Below are 23,692 nucleotides of genomic sequence, written 5' to 3'. Positions count from 1 at the left end.
GGTCCCTTAAACACACGTGTGTGTCTGCTCAGAAACAAAGAGAGACACAGAGAGGGAGCAAGGCAGGCAGAGCAAGGACAAAGGAAACTTTAGAAACTCAGAGCCCCAGAGCAGAGGCATTGAATCAATTAACTGAATAATCAATTATCTGAATGAAATAATGCCCCGCCCATCTTGTCCGGACAATCAAAATTCCTCTGTAAACTGGATAGGTGGTTTTCTTCTGCTCTTCTTCGTTCCTTGGTGCTGGTATGTGTGGCAGCTCATGTTCTAATGCAGTTTTGTTTGTGGAGTTTGGGATGATTGCTTTTGTAGTTCTGTATTTGGTCCGTATGTTTGTTTTCCTGTAGGCATTGGTTTGAAGATCCCCACTGACTGTTCGTTCTACTGTGACATCTAGGAATGGCAGTTTGTTGTGGTTTTCCTCTTCTTTTGTGAATTTTATGCCAGCGAGGGTATTAGTGATGATCTTGAAAATTTCCTCTAATTTGTTTCTTTTAGTGATGACAAAGGTGTCATCTACATAGCAGACCCAAAGTTAGGGTTGGATGGTTGGCAGAGCTGTTTGTTTGCGTCTCTGCTAAGAACCCTGATGTCGGAGATCCCATGGGCATTCCGTTGGTTTGTCTGTAGGTTTTGTTATTGAAAGTGAAACGGATGGTATGGCATAGGGCCACCAGCTTGATGTTGTTGTCCTTGCTGATGAAGTTGGTATTTGGCGTGTGTGTCTTTGGGTCTTCTAATTGTGTGGTCAGTATTATTTGATGTACGTGGACACAGCTGTTACATCAAAGGAGACCATTATTTCATCCTCTTCTATTTTGGTATCTTTGATGGTGTTTAGGAATTCTTGGGTGGAGTGAATGGAGTGGCGTGAGTCTCCTACTAAGTGTTTTAGTCTTTGGTGTAGTTCCTTGGCTAATCTGTACATTGGTGTTCCAGATAGCAAGACTGTAGGTCTGAGGAGGGCCCTTGGTTTGTGAATGCTGGGTAATCCATTGTGGCGTGGTGTGTTGGAGCTGTCTGGTTTCATTTTTGGTAAGTCTGTCTTGTTTAATTCTCCAGATTTCTGAAGTTTTTTGAGTAAGGCTGTGATTCAGTTCTCTAGTTGTGGGGGTCAGGTGTATCGCCACCTGTTGGTAAATGTTGGTATCTGCAAGCAGTGCGTTCGCTTTCTCAATGTAGTCTGTTTGGTTGAAAATGACTTTAACTGGGACAACACATCCATCCTAGGACAAGCCAAACAGAGACATTCATGAGAATTCCTAGAAACATGGCATTCTAACTGGAACTCTGTCAACAAACACATCGATTTGGATCCCATCTACCACTCCCTGAGAAAAAGAAGAGGAAACATCACCACAGGAAATGACATCACCAACCCAAAGAAACCAAAACACACAAATAGAAAGTGGGACATAGTACCAGTGCTTCACCAGAGGCTCACTGATGATGTTACCTAGTATAGTGGTGAAATGTCTGAAAACAAACCTTCCAGCTCAGCAAGTAAACTTACATCCAGAACCTCAACCTGAGCTACAAATCTTCTCACAACTCGCTAACAAACTTATGTGTCAGTCAAGTTGAGTGCAGCAAAGACACAGAAATTGTATTCAAATCAATAATCAGGTTATGTTTTGGATAGGCAAGAGATAAATGTTAGGGGTGAAAGTGAGGACTGCAGATGCTGAAGACTAGAGTCGAGACTGCGGTGCTGGAAAAGCACAGCAGGTCAGGCAGAATCGGAGAAGCAGGAGAATCGACATTCCAGGCAAAATCCCTTCATCAGAAATGAAGCTGTGAGCCAAGGGGATGGTGGGATAAATGGGAGAGGTCTGGGGGGAAGGGGGAAAGGTAGCTTAAAGTACGATAGGACAGGTCATGAGGGTGGTGCTGAGTTGGAAATTTGGAACTGGGAAAAGGTGGGATGGGGGGAAAAAAAAGAGGGGAAATGAGGAAACTGGTGAAATCCACATGGATGCCCTGGGGTTGGAGGGTCCCAAGGCGGAAAATAAGGCGTTCTTCCTCGAGGCATCAGGTGGTTAGTGAGGAATGCCCAGGACCTGCATGTCCTGGGAGGAGGAGTTGAAGTGTTTGGCCAAAGAGTGATGGGGTTGGTTGATGCAGGTATCCCGGAGATGTTCTTTGAATTGCTCTGCGAGTAGGTGCCCATGGCTACCCCTTTCGTCTGGAGGAAGTGGGAGGATTCAAAGTAGAAATTATTGAGGGTGAGGACTAGTGTGTGTGTCAGTGGAAGGGTACTGATGGGAACGTCGGGAGAGGAAGAAACAGTGCTTGGAGGCCCTCGTCATGGTGGATGGAGATGTATAGGGACTGGATGTCCACGGTGAAGATGCGTTGGGGGCCAGGGAAACACAAGTCTTGGAGGAGGTGGAAGACATGAGTGGTGTCCTGAACATATGTGGGGAGTTCCTGGATCGGGGGGGGGGGAAAACAGTATCAAGGCATGTGGAGGTGAGTTCGTTGGGCCAGGAGCAGGCCGAGACAATGGGGTCTGCCGGGGTAATTAGACTTGTAGATCTTTGGTAGGAGGTAGAACCGGGCTGTGCGGGGTTAGCCAGAACACCAGGAAAATACCCTGATCTTCACTAAATAAATGTAATGTCCAAGAGAATATACAGACAGTAATATCTCCCATGAAAGTCTTGGAGAGGGCCTTGATTCCACAATCTTGACCCACAGCCAAATGTGCTTGTAACAGAGCTGACAGTTCCGGAGCTTTCATGTCAAAAAATATACACATGTACACATAAATACATTTTGCCTCTTCCAATTAGGTATGCCTGCACTATCAAGTCTACTGGTGGCTGTTGTTTAGTGAACTCCTGGAATACCAATAATTAGCCTTAGCAATAACTGGATTTCAAACTTTTCACTGTGAATCTCTGGAATTGTTCAGTGAAGCAGTTGAGGCTACTTCGTTGAATGTTTTTAAGACAAAAATAGATACATTTTGTGAACAGTAAATGAATTAAGGGTTATGGTGAGCAGGCAACTAAGTGGAGCATAGTCCTTGAAAAGATCAGCCATAATCTTATGGAATAGCAGAGCAGGGTTAACATACCAAAAAGCCTATTCCTTATGTTGATTGGGAGCAAGACAGATGTGGAACCTCAAAATTATGGATTTCTTTTCATGCATCAATTTAATTTGATGAGTGAGGAGGACAAGAGAGCACCTTATTTTCTTGACAGCTCTCCTTTTCTTCAAACACATAGGTCACAAAACACAGACATTTAATGAAAATTAATTAAAACTTTCTACATAGATTCAATAATGTCAACTCCCTTTGTAGCACATTATGTATTGATAAAGAACTGTGGCTTCAGTTAGTCTGATATAATATACAACAAACAGTAATTTTTGAATGCATTTAATGAGTCTTCAGCAGAACTGCAAATACAACCACAATGTCAAGACATTCAAAAATCATCATTGGCTGCACTTACCGCCACAGATTTAAGACATTTGTGTACTAAACACAAATTTATTTATAAAATGGTTGTGTGTCTGTAACAGATTATATTTTGGCAATTTATGTATCTGAGGTATCAGTGAAAAAGTTACTGCAGGGTTGAAAGTGACTTTAAAAAGTAAACTGCCGAAGTTTTGGAAGGTTGGAACTTTGATTTTACACGTGATCTGGAGCCTTCTTTCATTCCCTCCAAGATCTTGAACCGATTCAACTCCAATAAGGCGGCCAATAGGACAAGCCCAATGGTTACCAGAGAAGATCTGGCTGCAAATTGCTTTTTCTAAACCATCCTCACAGTCAATGAAACATAGCCTCTTTAAAAGAAAAGTGGGCCACACGTGAATTTTTCCCCAAATTGGTTAATTACATATATATTAACACAGAAAGGGGGAAATTCACACTAACTTTAGGAACAGGGAAACTACTCAACCTGTTTCATCTGGGGAGGGGCCCAAATAGGGGGGAATTACCCTTAAAATTCTAATCAGGCTATTCAAGAGCAATTGCTGTGTAACAGTTTGGGGTAATTCCTGGCAAAAATAAAATCTAAAACTTTGGCTTCAAAAATGTAACTAATAAAAAAAAATGACACTAAACACATGGACAACTGAGGCCCGCAAATGTTAAAGAACTAATAACAACAAGTGAAACATTGTCAGCAACTTGAGCATTTAAGGGTCTAAGATTATATCTGTCAAAAGATTATATATTACAAACTGTACTAACTTTAATTGAGCTCTTGATTGCTTGTTGAGCCGGACAGTGTATAAGTATTGGGTGTACCTTTGTTTCAGTCATGCAGATGCTGCTTTGCCTAAGAGAAGTTATTTTAAAATGATGAATACAAAATTTTTTTTCAAATAGTTGTTTCAGGTTAGGTGAGGAATGGAACACAGGTATAGTTTCAAAGTTGCTGTCTGTACAGGAACAATTAAGCTTGAAACTCAACACATTAAAATATTGTTGTGCAAGGCACTTCAGTTTGTAGCAAGGCAGTTGTAGCATGACACCTGAAGGATTACAAAATCTGAAAGTTCCACTCATTACACCATTTCAAAATGAGCTTGACCAATTTTTCAAAGGTATTTTGTTTTATACATGATACAAGTTGGAATGGTCCAAGGTTAAGGAATGTTTAATAGCCACATGCTATTATACATCTGAATCAAAATATGGCACTCTCAACACTCATTTCACCATCAAACCTCAGAATATTCCAACCTCCTGTTAAGTAAGCCTGCACACAGAAATTCGTTAAATAGATTGTCTGAAACATCTAAGCCCAGAAAACAGAAGAAACATTCCCCATCTTTGAAGCAGTACCAAAGGTGCTGTAAAGAAATACTGTACCTGAAATAACTGCCTGGTAAATTTTGGCACCAATTTTAACATCACCTAATATTAAATACTTAGAGGAAAAGCAACAGTAAGACTGATGTGTGTTGTTTTTAATTTATGCATCACATAAAGGAGATTCGATAGTAAAATAATTCAGATTCAGACAGAAAGAACTGATACTGTAGTAAAAATAATTAAAAAATTACACAAATATATATATATTTCTCTTCAGAAGAACCTCTTTACCACTTCTTCTTATGTTCATCCATCGAGACTCCACCAGGTCCCAATGCTACTACTAACAGAAGGCCACCAATCACAGACATGGTTTGGAAAAAGTCATACTTTAGGAAGTCATGCATGGGCTTGTAAACCGGGATTCTCCAAAATGGATTCTGAATCAGATTCAATGCAAAGAGCCAAATGACCAGTGTGAGAGCAGCTAACTTAGTCTTGAAACCAATCGCCACAAGGATTATCAAAGTAGTGCCAACAATGTCTTGAAGAATCTATGAAACAAAAGTTTTAACATGTATTTAGGAATTATATTATTTGATTTTTTAAAAAAAGTATTCTACTCTCCACTCAGGTCTCACAAAGTTATCAACTCACTGCTGTAACTTCCATAGATACCAGCATCCTTTCTAAACTTTAAAGTTAATACACACACAACTCAAAAGCAAGTGTTAGGAACACTGCATCAGGAGACCATTCAGTCCCTCAACTCCATATCACTATTCGAATAGATCATGACTGATTCATAGTTTAAGTATCTGTAACTTGGTTCCTTCGCGAAGTCGCTTGTCTAATACTGCTGTCTAACAAAAACCATTAATCAATCTCAGTTTTAACACATTTAATTAATCCTCACCTACATAAAAGCTGTCCTAGCTAAGAGGAGGTCAAGATTTCTATTGCCCTTTGTATGAAGAAGTGTGTTCTGCCATTATCTTGAACAGCTATAATTTTAAGATCACTGGCACAGTGGTTATCACTGCTGCCTCACAGCGCCAGAAACCTGGGTTCAATTCCTGCCTCCTGTGTGGAGTTTGCACATTCTCCCGGTGTCTGCGTGGGTTTCCTCCGGTTGCTCCGGTTTCCTCCCACAGTCCAAAAAATGTGCAGATTAGGTGAATTGGCCATGCTAAATTGCCCGTAGTGTTACGTGAAGGGGTAAATGTAGGGGAATGGGTGTGGGTGGGTTGCTCTTCAGAGGGTCGGTGTGGATTTGTTGGGCTGAAGGGCCTGTTTGCATACTATAAGTAATCTAATCTAATCAGTCCCTGTATTGCAAATGAGTTCTGTTCTCACGTCAGTTCACAAGTCTGAATGCAATGCAAATTTGTAGGTTAGATCTGTTAGCGCGGATGAAATGATCTCAGTCCGAGCCCAGAGTGCGGTTCGACAATCGGTAATTTATTAAAGTGTTTAACGCCGGCGGAGACCTACCGAGGTCCGAATCTCGATCGCTCTCCCGTTCCCCGCGCGATGTTACAAGTTATATACTTCATGAGTCAGGATGTAGGAGATTGGGTATGAATGAGTGTGAATGGTGGCAATCATGGCTGGAGTATGTGTGAATGTCAAGCTTCCTGCCGTCCTCGGAGAGTCGGCAGCATACACAAAAGGTGTGCTGTTTATCTTTACGTAAATGGGTCCGGGTGCTATCTGCTTGTCTCTCCGTGAGGGCTGGAGGCTAGCACCCCACTTTGTTACTTCCAAAGTGTCTGTTAGATTCATCCTGTTCGTTTGGTGTTTGCCTTTTGTGTAGGACTGTTTTGCATGATCAGGTTATGGGTGTGTGTCAGTTGGAACCTTGACGAGATTATAAGGTGGGTTTCGATCTGTGAGTCATGACCATTGTCTGGAGTCCTGACTAGTGTCTGGTCCGGTGTGTATTCGGATCTGTCTTTGGGCCCCCCTTCTCCCGATCATGTGGTCGGGCTGGCAGCTGCTGTTTTAGAATGAATACTGTTTGCTTTAAAATGGATACTGCTGGCTCTCCCGATGTGGGCCTTGCTCCATGGTAACCACGGGGCGGTTTATCACCCCCCCTTCAGATCTTTACATTCAGCCCTTGTACCAAATCGCATTTGCCAGCTGGATGTTTGTAAATCAGGGAGCCCCTACACTGCTTGGTTTGGATCCCCAGAAGAAACAGCACATATAATTACTATCAACTTGTTAAATTCATCTTCAATTCTGTCACTTTGTAATATTCTTTACACAAGTGAATACAGACCTAGTTTAAGCAAACTGCCATCAACTTAACCCTTTTGACTCCTGGTTAAACTACATGGCATTGAAGGGCAATATATTATTCCAAATCCACAAGGGTGTCAAGGCTTATGATACTGGCAGCAAGGCTGTGGAATGGAGACAACAATCAGGTCAACCATTAAGGGATCAAAATGGCCTTTGCGTGCTCCTATTACTTAAAGATTTATGATGAGCAGTGCCCAGAATTAAACACAATATTCTGAATAAAATCTAATTGAACTTTTAACATAACTATCATAACATTCCAATGGATTGTTTCACTGTGAAAGACTGATATCAGAGCTGGATCCTGTCTTTGTCTTGTAACACCGTCTCTGCAGTTGCTAATGTTCACTGGATAAACCAGAGGACAGAGACAAGGGTCACAAGCTAATATTTAGGTCATGAACACTGAGGCAGTAATGGATGGTTTGGAGCTCCAACTAAGTGACAGCAGCCAGGCTCTAACAGGTCTATGTTCTCACAGGCCCCCCCACCTACCACCATGCTCTCTCAGACTCTACCCAACCCGGCTCTCTCAATCCTCACTGATGAAGCGCCACAATTTTCAAGCTTTGAACTGGGGAAAACATTTGTGAAGCACTGCCCCCTGCCTTCAATCGTGATGGCGTACTCTAATCGAAACCCTAACCCGAAAATAGTGTATAGCAGAGTACACTGCTGATAGGAGACAGAAAAGGCAAGCTAAGGGACAGGCAGAGACAAAAATAGCACAGTTAGATGACGTTCCTCTTCAGGCCTTGGGCCAGAGTTTAAATCCACTTAAAACAAACAGCATGAAAGACACTGAAGGCTGCAAGTTAACTGAACCAACATCGTTGCATCATTGTACAAGTACACAATCCTTTATCCGAAACCTTCAGGGCCAGCTGGTTTTCGGATTTTGGAATTTTTCAAATTTTGGAATAAAGTGACAGTTTCATAGTGAAATTGAAAATAAATTACAGAATAGCAGATGCACCTGTGAGTACTATGAGCACTGAGACAGAATTGATGCTTGCCAGTGCTGGGCTACGCTAACATGTCACATCTGAGTGACGTGGGTCAAGTGGGTATGGAGTTGGGTTTACTGTTTATAGAGAAAAACACTTCACGATAAAAACTTTGGATTTCGGATAAAGGATTGTCTATCTGTACAACGAGGGAGGACTGACCACAACACAGAGCAAACTTCTGGATCAAAATTACCTTCGCACTGCAAGGTCACATACTGAACTAATGTATCAGATGGCATTTAAAAGTAGAGGATTTTCTTTCTAATGACTCACCATAAGTGCATTCATGGAGAAATGCAACAAAGTCATGAACATTAGGACAAGCAGAACACGGCCTCCCAATTGCATGTACTGCCGTGGGGAATTAGTGTCCATGGTAGGGACACCTGCGAACATGGTTTTCCCTTCGGATCGAGACTCAGCCAGCAGTAGCAGCAAGCCACCACCCAGTGCAAGGTTCCTAAACAAGTAGGAGATCAAAAGGGAGTCCAGGTCATTTAACATTATGGATAAAATTTGGAAGTCAAAATGCAATCAGTTCTGATATAATGCGATAGTTCGGTTCCCGTGTGACACCGTGTTAGCACGTGATAGCAGCACCATTTAAACTAACTGGACCAGAATTGCATTATAGCCAATACAGGTCAGGAAAGTTCGCATTCTACAAATAATGGTCTAAATTTTTCAATCGCATTATAGTCAATTTGTGTTGAAAAAACACACATTACAGTAGAACCGACTGTACTCTACTCTGCCAGAATTAATTACCCTTTAGGCAATGTAACTTGGGATAACACATACAAAAAGTAAGCTCTCTCTAATTATAATTAACATGTACTCACATGAGTACAGTGAAAGGTTTACAAGTCACCACTTACAGCACCATCTTAAGTACAATGGTACTAAGATACAGATTCTTAACTACAAATTCTTAGAAAATAAAATTAGAAAAATAAAGAAATAAGTAGTCCAGTATTACAGACCTTGGGACTATCTTAGTTCCAAAAGTACAAAATCATAGGAATAAATCAGAAAAATAAAGAAATAATAAGTTTAGAATAACAGTCCTTTCAATCCAGTCCAAACTGGTGCCTCAACTCCAGACCTGGCTGGGCTTTGCCTTTAGTTTGCATTGGCCCTCACCTCCAGATTCTCAAAGCCAGGAATCCTTGGCTGAGGCTCACTTAACAACATGTTGCTTTAATGTTGTTTTATTTTTAAGGCTTGCTATCTCTAATAATGTAGCCAATGCACCATATTCCTACCCCCCACCATTCCCTGGAGTTACCTCCCCTGACTTTGTTTCTTCCCCTGCCCCCTCCTACCCAACCTCCTGCCTGGCCTCTCCTCCCACTTTAGGCATTCTCTTTTCCTTACTGTCATTTTGAACTTGCACTGGTTGGCTCCACCAAGTAGCAGAGATTGGTCGGTGCAGGGGTGCTGCATTTCCTTACATTGACACATCTGGCACTAGATTCTGGATTAGTGGTGCTGGAAGAGCACAGCAGTTCAGGCAGCATCCAACGAGCAGCGAAATCGACGTTTCGGGCAAAAGCCCTTCATCAGGAATTCCTGATGAAGGGCTTTTGCCCGAAACGTCGATTTCGCTCCTCCTTGGATGCTGCCTGAACTGCTGTGCTCTTCCAGCACCACTAATCCAGAATTTGGTTTCCAGCATCTGCAGTTATTGTTTTTACCTACATCTGGCACTGGGTAGAGTCCAATCTAAAAATGCAGCTAAGTTTCTTTAGTTAGGAGAAAGTAAGGACTGCAGATGGTGGAAATCAGAGTTGAAAAGTGTGGCACTGGAAAAGCACAGCAGGTCAGGCAGCATCTGAGGAGCAGGAGAATCGATGTTTCGGGCATAAGTCCTTCATCAGTCATACTCCACAGACCAAAACAGGCCCTCCTTAAAAATATATTTTAAAATACTGTATTTTACAGAGGGATATAGTATACTGTATTTCTTTTATGGTGGAGAATTTTGTTTTACTTCATCTAGAAATGCAGTGCTGTACATATGTGGTACAGTATTTCAATTTGCTGTGTTTTTCCCCCGGGCACAAATGTCCAAAGAGACCCAACTTTGACATTAACATCGATTTCTATGTGAACTTTTGATACACCTGAAGTAGTTTCAGTTATGATTTTCAATTATGCAATCACAACTCTGTGAGGACTTTCTGTATATGTACTGTATACAGGACAAACTAGAATAAATTCAAAGAGTTTATTTTTTCACAAATTCTCTCAAAAGAAAGGAGAGATTTAAAAGGATTTTTATGTCTACACATTCTTGTTCACACATAAAAGTCACTCCAACCCATCCATACAGTTTTGAGCAAAGGGTGAATGAACTATGTTAAAGCCTCAAAGCTAAATTTTTCACTTTAGCAGCCCAAGAAATGATCAGAAATTCTTTTCACTCCTGTATGTTAATTTTCAGTACAGCAATAACTCTGATTCACATACCTCATAAGGAATTTAAGGTCCCAGAGAATACTGTATGCAACAGTCTGAAAAGAAAAATCATAACAAACAAGTCATTATTTTCCTGAAACCACAACAGTCTAGGTGACTGAATTGGATTATGACAGCACAGAAAGTAGTCCTCTGACTCATGAGACTGTGAGAGTGCCTATTCTCCGTTCCTTTTCTGAAAAGCGTATACCTTTTCTCATCAATTATTATCCAGTTCTCTTTTAGAAGACTGGAGATTGTGCTTCCAACACCATTTCTGGCAGGGTTCTGGTTTTATGTTTTAATAATTTGTCAAATATTTTAAAAATTCTCTCTTACACTCCCACACTGTTCTTTCAATTATCTTAAATTTATATACGCCAGTTGGTAGTTAACCAAACAGAAATAAAAACCCATTCCTCTGATTCATCCTGACTTCAGAGTGTGGAACAGAGGTTATTCTCACAGTATGCTGCTCAGCTCAGTTATACTGCTTTGGAATAAATGCATTTTAAGCTAAGTATCAGCATTTGAAAGTTACCATGGTTCCAGCCTTTATTTAGGTTTTGGGTATTTGTCAATCTCTTGCCATTGCTTTGGAGATGGGAAAAGCAGCATTAACTATACACCAAGCAAGAAGAAACTCAGCAGGGAGATAAGAATTAAAAACGGTGGACAAGTGTGCTACAGCCTGTTGGTGAATGGAAAGGGTGTACAGTATTGAGAGGTGGAATAGAGAGCTATTGACCCAAATTGCATTCACTGCACCCTCCCCAGAGGGCAGCAATGCACTACTACAGACAGCACACAAAGAAAGTCAATGCAAGCAGATTAAATGTGAAAATTCAAGTTATTTCAAGGTGGATATGATAGGGGTGGTAACAGAAGATTAACAAAGGCCTCTGAGTACAATTACTATCTTGTCTATAGGAATGGATCATGAGTTAATACCACAGCACCCATGTATTGAGTTACTAATTGCAGACTATTCACAGTGAGATAGATCCAGCACAAACATTAGCCTTCCCAGCAGGAAAGAAAGAACAGGGATGATGGAAAATTGCAAATTGGCGTTTATGCAATTCAGGAGTAAAAGAACAGTTTCTTTGTATGCCTGGAACTTACCTGCATAGCAATGAGTACAAATAAACCACAGCAAGCATAAGGCACAAACTTCCGACTCAGTACCAGGATGCAACCACCTGTAAACAAAAAGACTGATGTTAAAAAGAAAGTCAGTGTTAAAATTATCCAAAAGCAGACACTTTCAGGATAATTTTCAACTTGCACTAAAACACCAAAAGATATAGCAAATGTTAAGAAAAGGACAATACTTGATTTTGAAGCTCCAATTCTTTTAACTATACGGTATTTCTGTAGAACATAGATCAGTACAGTACAGGCTCTTTGGCCCTCGATGTTGTCCCAACGTTTCATCCTGCTCTAAGCTCAAACTAACCTATATACCCTTCATTGTACCATTTTCCATGTGCCTACCCAAGAGTTGCTTAAATGTTCCTTGTGTATCTGACTCTCCAACCACTGCCAGTAGTGCATTCCACGCATCCACTACTCTGTGTAAAGAACCTATCTCTGACATTTCCCTTAAACCTTCCTCCAATCACGTTAAAATTATGATAGACATTTCCACCATGAGAAAAAGTCTCTGGCCATCCACTCGACCTATGGCTCTTATCATCTTGTACACCTCTATCAAGTCACCTCTTATCCTTCTTTGCTCCAATGCAAAAAGCCCTAGCTCCATCTTTCTTCATAAGAAATGCCTTCCAGTCCAGGCAGCATTCTGGTAAATCTCTTCTACACTCTCTCTAAAGCTTCCAGAGGTGACCAGACCTGAACACAATATTCCAAGTGTGTTCTAACCAGGGCTCATTCCAGCTGCAGCATAACCTTGCAGTTCTTAAACTCAATCACTCTGCAAATGAAAGGCAACACACCATACGCCTGCGTGACAACCCTATCAACCTGGGTGGCAACTTTGAGGGATCTATAGACATGGACCCCAAGATCCCACTGTTCCTCAACACTGCCAAGAATCCTCCCTTTAACCCTGCATTCTGCATTCAAATTCAACCTTTCAAAGTGAATCACTTCACACTTTTCCAGGTTGAATTCCATCTGCCACTTATCAGGCCAGTTCTGCATCCTGTCAATGTCCTGCTGCAGCCTACAACAGCCCTCCACACTATTGACCACTCCATCAACCTTTGCGTCACTGGCAAACGTACTAACTTGTAATGGTAGACCACCTAACCTGTGGCCCACTTAGCTCCATAAAGACAAAATGGAGAGAACACACCAAAAAGTACATAATTAATCATCGCCAATCTTAAATCACTCAACACTCAGCTTCCGTTATGAACTAGACATATCTAGTTTGCAATCAGTGATTGCAAACTCTGCTTATGAGAATTGGCTGGGGTTACAACAGAGGCTACTGTGCTTTCACAGGACCATTTCCTTGAAGTTGCTGCAATTTAAACTCAGGTAACTATATTTTATCAGAACACTCCCGTAGCAAACTCCAACCTCTATCTGTCAGATGCTTGACTGATACCGTAGCACTAATTTCACACTTACATCTATCTGCGCAGATGGATTTGATTTCAGATCTCTCATTTTGTCCTGTAGGCACACAGCATAGACCAGAGTCTGACTTGCAGGTTCAGCAAACACAGAACAGCACAGAGTAGTGATTGCTAAGTACGAGTGCTAAATAAACTGCAGACGTCAGCAGAGCGGTTTGCTCACACAAACATGGGATTGTCTAAGTTCCTTTCACGGATGTATCTTCTCTCTCAAGACCAAGCTGATATACCCACTGATCTATTTGTGTTCATTCAGTCAAAAAGGTGAAACCCAAGTTACCTTGAATTTCCTTACAAACCTGTTCAACACTCCTCAGAGCACTGCTGATGTGTTAAATTTCTCAGCATCATGTCTTTGGGCTAAAGCTAAAAAACACTGAAAAAAATTTAAAATCCTGGGCATGACTGGACTTTACTGCCCACATGCACAGCCACCATACATGAAAGCAAACAGATATGCAGGAAATTATATCAGAATTCCCCTTCATGGTAATTATCACAATCTCTTCTGGCTCACCAGCTTTAACATGCTTGGCAACAGGAGATCAACCTGTGGCAGATTTCTGAGCTAGTCAAGTGTTTCGGATAACTGCAAGCGATTGACCAAGCTATCTGGTTTATTAAAAGAACATGGAATGCTGGACCTGTTATTGGAGCTAGCCTTCTTGATATTCAGCTCCAAATCTAGGGCGGCACGGTGGCTCAGTGGTTAGCACTGCTGCCTCACAGCACAAGGGACCCTGGTTCAATTCCCACCTCAGATGACTGACTGTCTGTGTGGAGTTTGCACATTCTCCCTGTGTCTGCATGGGTTTCCTCCAGGTGCTCCAGTTTTCTCCCTCAACCCAAAGACGTGCAGGTCAGATGAACTGGCCACACTAAATAGCCCATAATGTTAGATGCATTAGTCACATGAAAATGCGTCTGGATTACTCTTTGGAGGATCGGTGTGGACTTGTTGGGCCGAATGGCTCAAAAAAATCTCCCTGTCAGCCCATCTTCATAGGAAATGGTGATCCCAGCTGGACAAACAGCAGGAAGCTAACAAATACTCCATGCAAATGAACTGCTTTAGCTGGTGCAAGTGTTGTCAATTTGCACCCAGCTTTCTAACATTAATGCAGTGTGCTCTCTTGGGGAGATGTGCACATACTGAGGAAACAGAAACTCCTCTTGAATAGTGTTGTTTAAATGTGATGCATTCTACAGGTGAACCACTCAGATGACTGAAAAAAAACCTTAAATTCTTGTAGAAAATGGATATTTTTGTTGCACATCTGGAAAACCCTTCACTGACACCTGCAAGATTAACTGGAATCTCACAATACAATAAAATGACCATTTTAAATGAGGTGGTTCTTAAAAGTGTACATAATACAGCAAATTAAAAATTTGTCATCCAAGTTCTCTCTCGCTTGATCTCCAGATTTCTCAACCATCAGAAATATAAAGAAAGCTATTTCTAGAGGGCTCTAGATGTTGATCACTCATTCTCTACTCCTCATTATGACAAATACTTCACCTTCTGCCTAACATTCGAGGCACGATGAAAACTGGCAAGTTCTAGCAAAAGACGTGTTTGAAGTTCCACCCCTTTCTGGTCACATGCACAAAAGAATTAAACATTATCATGAAAAAAAAACCTTTTGTTGCTAACTTATGTCTGTTATGTCAATCTAAATACTGTGGTATCAATGAAATTAATGCTGTCTCTGTGTGTTGTAGTTTAAAGTTTAACAGATTTAACAATAATTGAGAATGTTGACAATTTCTAAATCTTCTTGAGAGAGGGTCCAATAGCCTTGTATGTCAACACAAATAGAGAGATCTTTTGTTAGCACAAAACTTAAATATTTAAGTGTTGGGAACAGAAGTATGCCACGGTACCTAAAGTATGTTCTGCCATTTAATAATGACATGGTTAATCCAAGTACCACCACAATTTCAACTCCAGCTTCCTCCCTATAACCTTGGTTACGAAGAAGCTATCCACCACGGCCTTAAAAATATTCAACAATTCTGCTTTCACCATCTTTCAAGGAACAGAATTCCAAACAGCCTTCAAAACTGTGAAAGAAAAAGAAAATGCCTCATCTCTCAAGTGGGTGATGCCACATTTTCAAATGGTAACCCCCTAGTTCTGAATTCTCTCAAGAGAAGAATAATATCCTTTCCACATTATGCTCTGTTAAGACCCTCAAGATCTTGTATGTTTTTATCAAGTCACCCCTTAAAAGTCCAGTAGATACAAACCTAACCTGTCCAAACTTTCTACATAAGAAAACTTATTGGCTCTAGGCATTAGTCTGAAACCTTCTCTGAACCGCTTTCAATGCATTGATTTCCTCTCTTAAAAATGACGATTAATGCTGTCCACAATATTCCAGATACAGTCTCATCAATGCCCTGTATACCTGAAGCATAGCTTCCATACTTTTGTACTCAAATCCCCTTGCAATAAGTTATAGCATTGTGCTAGCTTTCCTATTTACTGGCTATACCTGCAAACTGTTTTGCTACTCATGCATGAAGATATTCAGGTTCTTCTGCACCTCAGATATCTGTAGTATCTCACCATTTGAATAATATGTTTCATTTTCATTCTTCCTGCCAAATGGACAATAATACACTTTCTGCTTCCCTCCTGTTTTGTTTTGAATAAAAAAAAAGAGTTAATGTGCTATTTTCCAATTATGGAACCTTCCCCAAATCTTTGGAATTTTGGAAAAGAAGAACTAATATTGCCACAATCTAACAAGGCACTTATTTTAAGACCCGAGGACGAAGTCCATTAGAAGCCAGGGACTTTTCAGTCTGCAGACCCAACTGTCTTTTTTAAAACAATACGTAGTTACAGAAGCTGATGTTTCTTTGCCGATACGTCAGTTAATAAAAGGAGCATGGGAGAATGAAAAGGTAGTCCCTGGAGTAAAAGGGGAAACCTAAAATAAATTTAAAAATGCCCTCTAAACCACTTCCCCACAATCACTTTGATTGATGTTCCTTTGACAAACAGTTATTCTTTCCATCATTTGGTCTTTTTTCCTTCTAAAATTTACCTCATCACCACGTCTGACATCTTTTCCTGAGTCAATTCCTTCTGATATTTTTGTTTAATGCATATTATTATTATCCTATTTGCCAAACTTTCAGATATTTCATGTTGGGAAAACATTTGAATCTTATGATGTTACTCATCCAAATATTTCATTCTCTTCTCTCCTATTACAAGATATTTTTCTCCTGGAACACACTTCTACCTAACAGCTGCCCATTTCTAGACATTTCCCTATCAGATTATGAACAAGAGTCAACATTTGCATAACAAATGAAGATATTTCTTAGGTAAATTCACCGTTTGATGTCTAGTGATGAGCCATGCAGATCTGAAATATCTGAGGTTCAGTCCCTGATCTGTGTTTACTGATCCTGTTCAGACATTGCAATGAGTTATATATGGCTTCGCTAGAAACTGCTTAAGTTGAAGGTGAGCAAGAGTTATCTCCTGCCCACAAAATTAAATTGAAACCAAAGAAAGCTTTCCTGTAAAGCTTATAAGATCCTATTAAAGGTATTGCTGAGATCTTTGTTCGAGAGAAAAATGCATATCAGAAAATTAGCACAGCTCACCAAGCCTATTCAAATACAGAGCAAAAACAAACTGTTGTTCACCTTAAATTGAAGAAATATTTTTTCTTATTCAAGTATGGAATGAGACCCGTACTTCTGGGGTTAAGTTTGGAGGAGAGATTATACAAATTAGACCTGTTTTCTCTAGAACTTAGAAGGCTAAAGGGTGACCTGATTAAGGTTTTAAGATATTAACAGGAAAAGACAATTTACAGGAAAAGACAGGTTATATGCAGATAAACTATTTCCACTGATTGGGGATTCTAGAATCAGGGCTTGGTCTGATAATTAGTCCTAGACCATTCAGAAGAGATGATAGGGACATAGTTAGGGTGAATGGTCAAGGTTTTTCCCCAGGGTCGGGGAGTCCAAAACTAGAGGGCATAGGTGAGAGGGGAAAGATTTAAAAGGGACCTAACGAGCAACCTTTTCCATGCAGAGGGTGGTGAGTGTATGGAATGAGCTGCCAGAGGAAGTGGAGGCTGGTACAATTACAACATTTAAAAGGCATTTGGATAGATATATGAATAGGAAGGGTTTAGAGGGATATGAGCCAAATGGGACTAGATTAATTTAGATTATCTGGTTGGCATGGACGAGTTGGACCAACAGGTCTGTTTCCATGCTGTACAGCTCTATGGCTCTATGAGGAAGCAAACAAAGGGTGGTAGATGTTTGGAAGTGGCTGTTGGATCAGTTGTTAATTTTAAATCTGAGATAGATACATTTTTGTTAGGCAAAGGTATTAAGGGATATGGCCAAAGGCAGGTACATAAGTTAGGCCATAGATCAGCCATGATCTCATTGAATGGTGGAACACATTCAAGGGGCTGATTGGCCTACACAAGTTCCTATGGGGATGCAATTGGCCAGGCCAGTACTTATTGCCTATTCCCAAATGCCTTTCAGAAGATGATGAACTGTCTTCTTGAAATATCCATTTGGTGTAGGCAGACCCATAGTGCTGTTAGGGAGGGGGCAGCAGGAGATTGTCCCAGTGACATAGCGATATACTTCCAAGTCAGGAAAGTGAATGGCTGAAGGGTAATTTGAAGGTGGTGGTATTTCTATGTATCTGAACAATTTCTTACTGGAAGACAAGGGGCTGTGGAGGATCAAAACCATCTTCAAGAACATAAATTACTAAAAGCTAGTGCACAAGTACAAAAGGCCATCGAAGGTTGTTTGTCAGGGTGGACTACAAAATAGAGGAAGTTACACCTCAGTCATACAGCAAAATTGGCCTGTCTTTAGTTTTGGGGTGTGTATAGTGCAGATTCACCAGCATACCAAGCATAATAGGGTTGAATTATAGCAAAGGTTGTGCAAGTATACCTTGCACTGCCTTGAATTTAGAAGGTTGATGAGTAACTTAATTGAAGCGGTTGAAATGATGTTGGATTCAATATGCAGTTTGAGAAAATCTATTTTATCCAGTGAGTAGATACATATCTAGGCAGCACAATCTTGAAAAGAGAGTTTGGTGTATTTAAGTGTGTAATCAGAGAAACACCTTTTCACACAAATGATAATAGAATGCTGAACTTGCATCCTCAAAAGATGTCGATGTTAATTGAATGGAAATTGCTGCACTCCTATCAATGATGTTGATTAAAGGCAGGGAAGTGGAATGGAGTTACAGGTCCACTATTATTTAATATAACGACTAAATGAGTTGTAAAGGTTGAAAGAACTACTCCTATCTGCAATACCCAGCACTGCAATGTATTACAATGTCACACAAAGCCTCTTAAGAAATGCTTAACGTCCTGAAGATTTCAGAGGCAGTGTTAGGACACCAAAGCCACCACTTCTTTTTTCTGAATGAAACTACACAAATTTTATGAAACTCTCCAATCACTCACCTAGCTGCCCAACCATATTAAGCAAAACAAATATGGTGGCAAGGAAGTTTCCACAGTGCCAGGCCATGTTGATGTAGTCACACTGTTCATTCCATTGGAACCACATGCGAATCCCATCTTCCAAGAATGTGCTGATCAGACACAAGTGTGCAACATGAGGCAGGAAACGCTTGGTCACACGTAAAAACTGAAAAACAAATAGAAATTATGCCATTCTAAAGTCAAAATGAGCATGTAAATGACAAATGTCAATGTGTTGTGACTGGCTCTTTCCTGTTTTTCTGGATTACTTTATTTCAACTGTATTAATACTGCTTATTCGGATTAATCTCTGATTGGGAGACAGAAAATGTTGCACACTACCTTTGATGAAGTCACTATAAAGTTCAGAGCTAAAAGGTGATAATCATATAGAGTTAGAGTAGAGTTATTCAGGTTTCATGGACCAATCTATCAGAGTTTAAGACACAGAGAAGCCCCACAGATTACAGATTCACATTTCAGTCTTAAACGTAATAACAAAGGAATGTAGAACAGAAACATTGTGGTTTTCTGCAGTAAGGAAATAAATATATTTTCTTTTGTAAGCAGTAATAAGTTTACATCTCATCCAGGGCTTTGTCTTACACAAAGATTCTGTACACAATTGGAGGCAAGGAATTTGGAAGCTGAACTGAATATTTTTACACGTCAGTTATTCAAAATTCTAAACTCTCTCGTCAAGAGTCACTGTATTAAAAATAATGCATGCTTGCTCCTGTTTAAAAGTACATTCGTTGAATCAACTAATCCACTGGAAATTGGTACAAATTGTACCTATAAAATAGAACTCTCACTATATGTCCATGCCAAAATTCAATGTTTTAACTAAGTTTTACATCGACAGTATCACTGCTTCAACATATTGTACAATACGTACTATTTAGCTTTTAAATCAGGTGACCATTTACTAACATTCATCAAACCATTTAATTTTAATTTGCAAACTACTTATCCACTTTTCTACTAAACAAGGTTAGGAATCAAACTTCTGGTATGAACTGTTCTCTACTGCTTTGCTGATGACCTTACATGTAAATAGTGTCATTTGGTGATAATTTCTTTCAGCAAGTTTTGAGACGATTTGTAGCTCAAGTTGAGGTTCTGGATTTGGTTTGCTCGCTGAGCTGTTTCATCATCAAATTCGGTAACATCATCAGTGAGACTTTGGTGAAGCACTGGTGGTATGACCCACTTTTTATTTGTGTGTATAGGTTTCCTTGGGTTGGTGATGTCATTTCCTGTTCTTTTTCTCAGGGGGTGGTAAATGGAATCCAAGTGTCTGTTGATCGAGTTCCGGTTGGAGTGCCATGCTTCTAGGAATCCTCGTGCATGTCTCTGTTTGGCTTGTCTTAGGATGGATGTGTTGTCCCAGTCGAAGTGGTCTCCTTCCTCATGTGTACGCAAGGATCCTAGTGAGAGAGGGTCATGTCTTTTTGTGGCTAGTTCTCTGCTTTGTCCAATGTAGCGTTTGTTACAGTTCTTGCAAGGTATTCTGTAAATTACATTAGTTTTCCTTGTTGTCTGTAAAGGGACAAACATCTTGGAAATGACCGCCAGCCTACTTAGACATCATGGTAGCCCACTAACACACCAAAACAGCAATTAATGAACCTGAAAGACCCTATACAGACAACAAGTAATGTATCTGTTGCTCTTGATGTGGTCTCCCCTACGTTGAGGAGATAGGAGGCCAACTCATGGAATGTTTCACGGAACATCTCTGGGACAGATGCACCAAAGAACCCCACCGCCCTGTGGCTGACCACTTGATCCATTATAAACATACCCTATAATTTAACAAACAATTGGCAGTGTTGGGCAGAAAGTGTTGAAGGGTGATTTAACCCAGGGAAATCGAGCCAACAAACATCACAGCTCAATCCTACTCTTACTTGGACCCAATAGTTACAACAGCAGTTATATTGATTTAATTTATTTCTTCCTTGCCTCTCAACTCAAATCAACTCTAGTATTCATCCCTAAATATTTCACAATTTGCTACTTCATCAAATGATCTCCCCTTCACCAGAAAGCCAAAAGTGGGGATATTCAAAGATGACTGCCAAATGTTCAGCACCATTCATTATTCCTCAGATACTGGAGCAGTACGTATTCAAATGTAACAAACTCCATGCTGGGGATGACAAGTGAAAAGTAATATTCATGCCACACAAATGTCATGCAATGACCATCTCCAATAAGAGTCAACCTAACCACTGCCCCTTGATGTTCAATAATGTTACCATCATTGAATTCCCCCAAGATCAATATCCTGGAGGTTACCATTGACCAGAAATTCAATTGGACTCACCACATAAACACAATGGCTACAAGAACAGGTTAGAGCCTAGGAACACTGCAACGATTAACTCACCACCTGACTTCCCAAAGCCTATCCATCATCTATATGGCCCAATCAGGAGTTGATGGGAAAATACTCCCCACTTACCTGGATGAGTGCAGTCCCAACAACACTCAAGACGCTTGACACCATCCAGCTCAAAGTTGCACACTTAATTGGAACCATGTCCACAAAAACCTACTCCCTCCACCACTGACACTCAATACACACGACTGTTAGTATCTACAAGATGCACGACAAAAATTCACCAAAAATCATTTGACAGCGCTTTTTAAACCCATGATCACTTCCACCTAGAAGGACAAGGGCAGCAGATACACAGGAATACACCCCCTGCAAGTTCCCCTCAAAGCCATTCATCATCCTGACTTGGAAATATATTGCCTTTTCTTCAATGTCACCAGGTAAAAATCCTGGAATTCCGACCCTAATATCATCAATTTACAGCATATGGATGGAAACAGTTAAAGGAGCAGCTCACCACCACCTTCTCAAGGGGCAACTAGACATGGGCAGAAAATACTGGTCAGCCAGTGATGTTCATATCCCAATAGTGAATAAAAAGAATTGCATAATCTAGAGTTATACCATGTGCTGCATTCACCTAATAAATCAAAGAACTTGATCTACCCAAAACAACATATGGGAAAACTGATCTATACTTGGCAAATGTGGCTTTAGTGCCCTATAAATAAATACAGAATAAAGTTTGCCTAAAACTGCAAGATGGCACACAATCTGTTACAATCCACGTCAATGTCACAAACCATTGAATCACTTGTTTTTGTGACTAAACAGAACCGTTTTCGCTCTCTCTTAGAGTAAGGGTTTCTGAAACAATCATACACAAGAAATTTGCTGAATTTAACTTTAAAAAACGTAAGCAATTTGAAAGATTTCGGTAAAGTTTAGTACACCAATTCATTTGTTAACACACTCTTTTAAAACATGAACAAGATGTTGTGCATTATGAAGGGTTTTTAACTTTATGAATTAAGACATTTAGTCCTGTTTAATCTAGCATTAACTTTTTTTTTACAATAAGCAGTACCTCATGGTAGTGTTTTATCGCACAGCCACAAGGTGAGGGATCCCAGCTCAGCACACAGTCTGTTGAGGGGTCAACCCTAGTGCCGAGGCTGCTGCTGCTGCCCTCCTACACTAGGCCCGAGATTCCCCGCACCCTCTCCTAGTAACACGTTCCCCGGGCGGAGGGTCCCTGAGCGGCGGCCGGTGACCCTGGGCTGAGGCCGGGCGTACGCGCGCGGGCGGCTAACCTGGTCAGCGAGGTCCTCGGCGGTCCCCATCACATCAGTCTGCACCGACATCTCGGTGTGTCCTACTCCAGGCGCGGGGCGGGAGGGGGGAGGGGGGAGGGGAGGGGAGGGGTGGGGGGGAGAAAAGGGGGAGGGGCGAAGGCGAGACTGCGCCGCGTGCCCGATTGCCACGTCTCAGCGCGCCAGGCAGCGGGTGCGAGCCCGGTCGGCGAACACGTAGAGCTGGGGGTGTGGGGGGGAGCTGAAGCGGACGCGAAAGAGCGTGAGGAAACGGACAATAAATATAGAAGGAAACGCGGACGCGAAAGGAGCAGCCGCCCTCGCGGGGAAAGCGGACGCGAAAGGAGCAGCCGCCCTCGCGGGGAAAGCGGACGCGAAAGTGACGGGGAGGGGGGGCGTGAGCAGAGGAAGGGAAGCGGACGCGATAGGAAGAGAGTGGGTCGGGACCGTGCGCAAGATCTAAGGGACCATTGGGAAAGCAACACGTACGTGGGAACTGCAGGTTTACACACACACACAGTCAACACAAGGACTGGCCAGTGAGGAAGCAGTAGGGATTTGGAGGTTGCATTAAGTTTTGAAATGCGAATTCGCAGAGATGGATTGGGCAGCCTTGCGAAGAGTTCAGAGGGCGTAGGCAATGGTTCATGTTTAAAGAACGTGTGCATGAAATAGAATTACTAATTCCTGTCTGGCACAAATATAAATGAGGAACCGTGACTCTCAAAAGTTAAATTAGACGTGGCATTCCATCCAAAGTGGAAACGATAAAATTGCCAGAAAAAAGTCAGCAAACCTGAGGACTGGAACAGTTTAGAAATTCAGCAAAGAGGACAAGAGGGGAAAATACGAGAGTAAAAATGCAGTGAAGATAGAAATTGGTCATTAAAAACTTAGAAAATATGTGAAGACAAAAAGAGTACAAGACAAATGTAGGTCAGTTACAACCAGAGGCTGAGGAATTTAAAATGGGGAACAAAGAAATGGAAGAAGAACTGAACATGCTACTTTGGTCCTGTCTTCACAAAAGAAGGCGCAAATAACTCCTCTTGAAATGTTGCAAAACCAGGAGTCCAGTGAGAGGGAGGAATTGAAGGAAACCATATTAATAAGAAAATGGTGCTGAGGAAATTAATGAGGTTAAAGTTTGACAAGTCATCAGGGCCTGATGATTCACATCCAAGTATACTAAAGGAAATATTGGATGCATTGGTGGCCACCTTCCAAAATTCTAGAGACACCTGGAATAGGGTGTCTTTCTACACAAGTCAATGGAAGTAGACTGGCAGGTGAAGCAAACAATTAGACAGGCAAATGGTATATTAATTTTCATTGCAA

At 41.1% G+C, this 23,692-nt stretch overlaps 1 protein-coding gene across 1 annotated transcript; it reads right to left on the bottom strand.

Moving 5' to 3' along the window:
• Nucleotides 1–3,378: 3,378 nt before the first annotated feature.
• LOC140468177 (surfeit locus protein 4-like) lies at nucleotides 3,379–22,721 on the bottom strand. Its single transcript, XM_072564405.1, has 6 exons — nucleotides 22,355–22,721; nucleotides 18,674–18,860; nucleotides 11,695–11,771; nucleotides 10,582–10,625; nucleotides 8,383–8,569; nucleotides 3,379–5,343 (listed from the first exon to the last, which is right to left on the bottom strand). Exons 1-6 carry the CDS (start codon nucleotides 22,403–22,405, stop codon nucleotides 5,077–5,079), a joined length of 813 nt encoding a protein of 270 aa, XP_072420506.1. The 5' UTR covers nucleotides 22,406–22,721; the 3' UTR covers nucleotides 3,379–5,076.
• Between the last annotated feature and the right edge of the window lie 971 nt (nucleotides 22,722–23,692).

This window comes from Chiloscyllium punctatum, chromosome 46, assembly GCF_047496795.1.
Source record: "Chiloscyllium punctatum isolate Juve2018m chromosome 46, sChiPun1.3, whole genome shotgun sequence".
NCBI lineage: Eukaryota > Metazoa > Chordata > Chondrichthyes > Orectolobiformes > Hemiscylliidae > Chiloscyllium > Chiloscyllium punctatum.
Note: the sequence above shows the minus strand (reverse complement) of the source record. Positions and strands in the feature narration are given on the sequence as shown.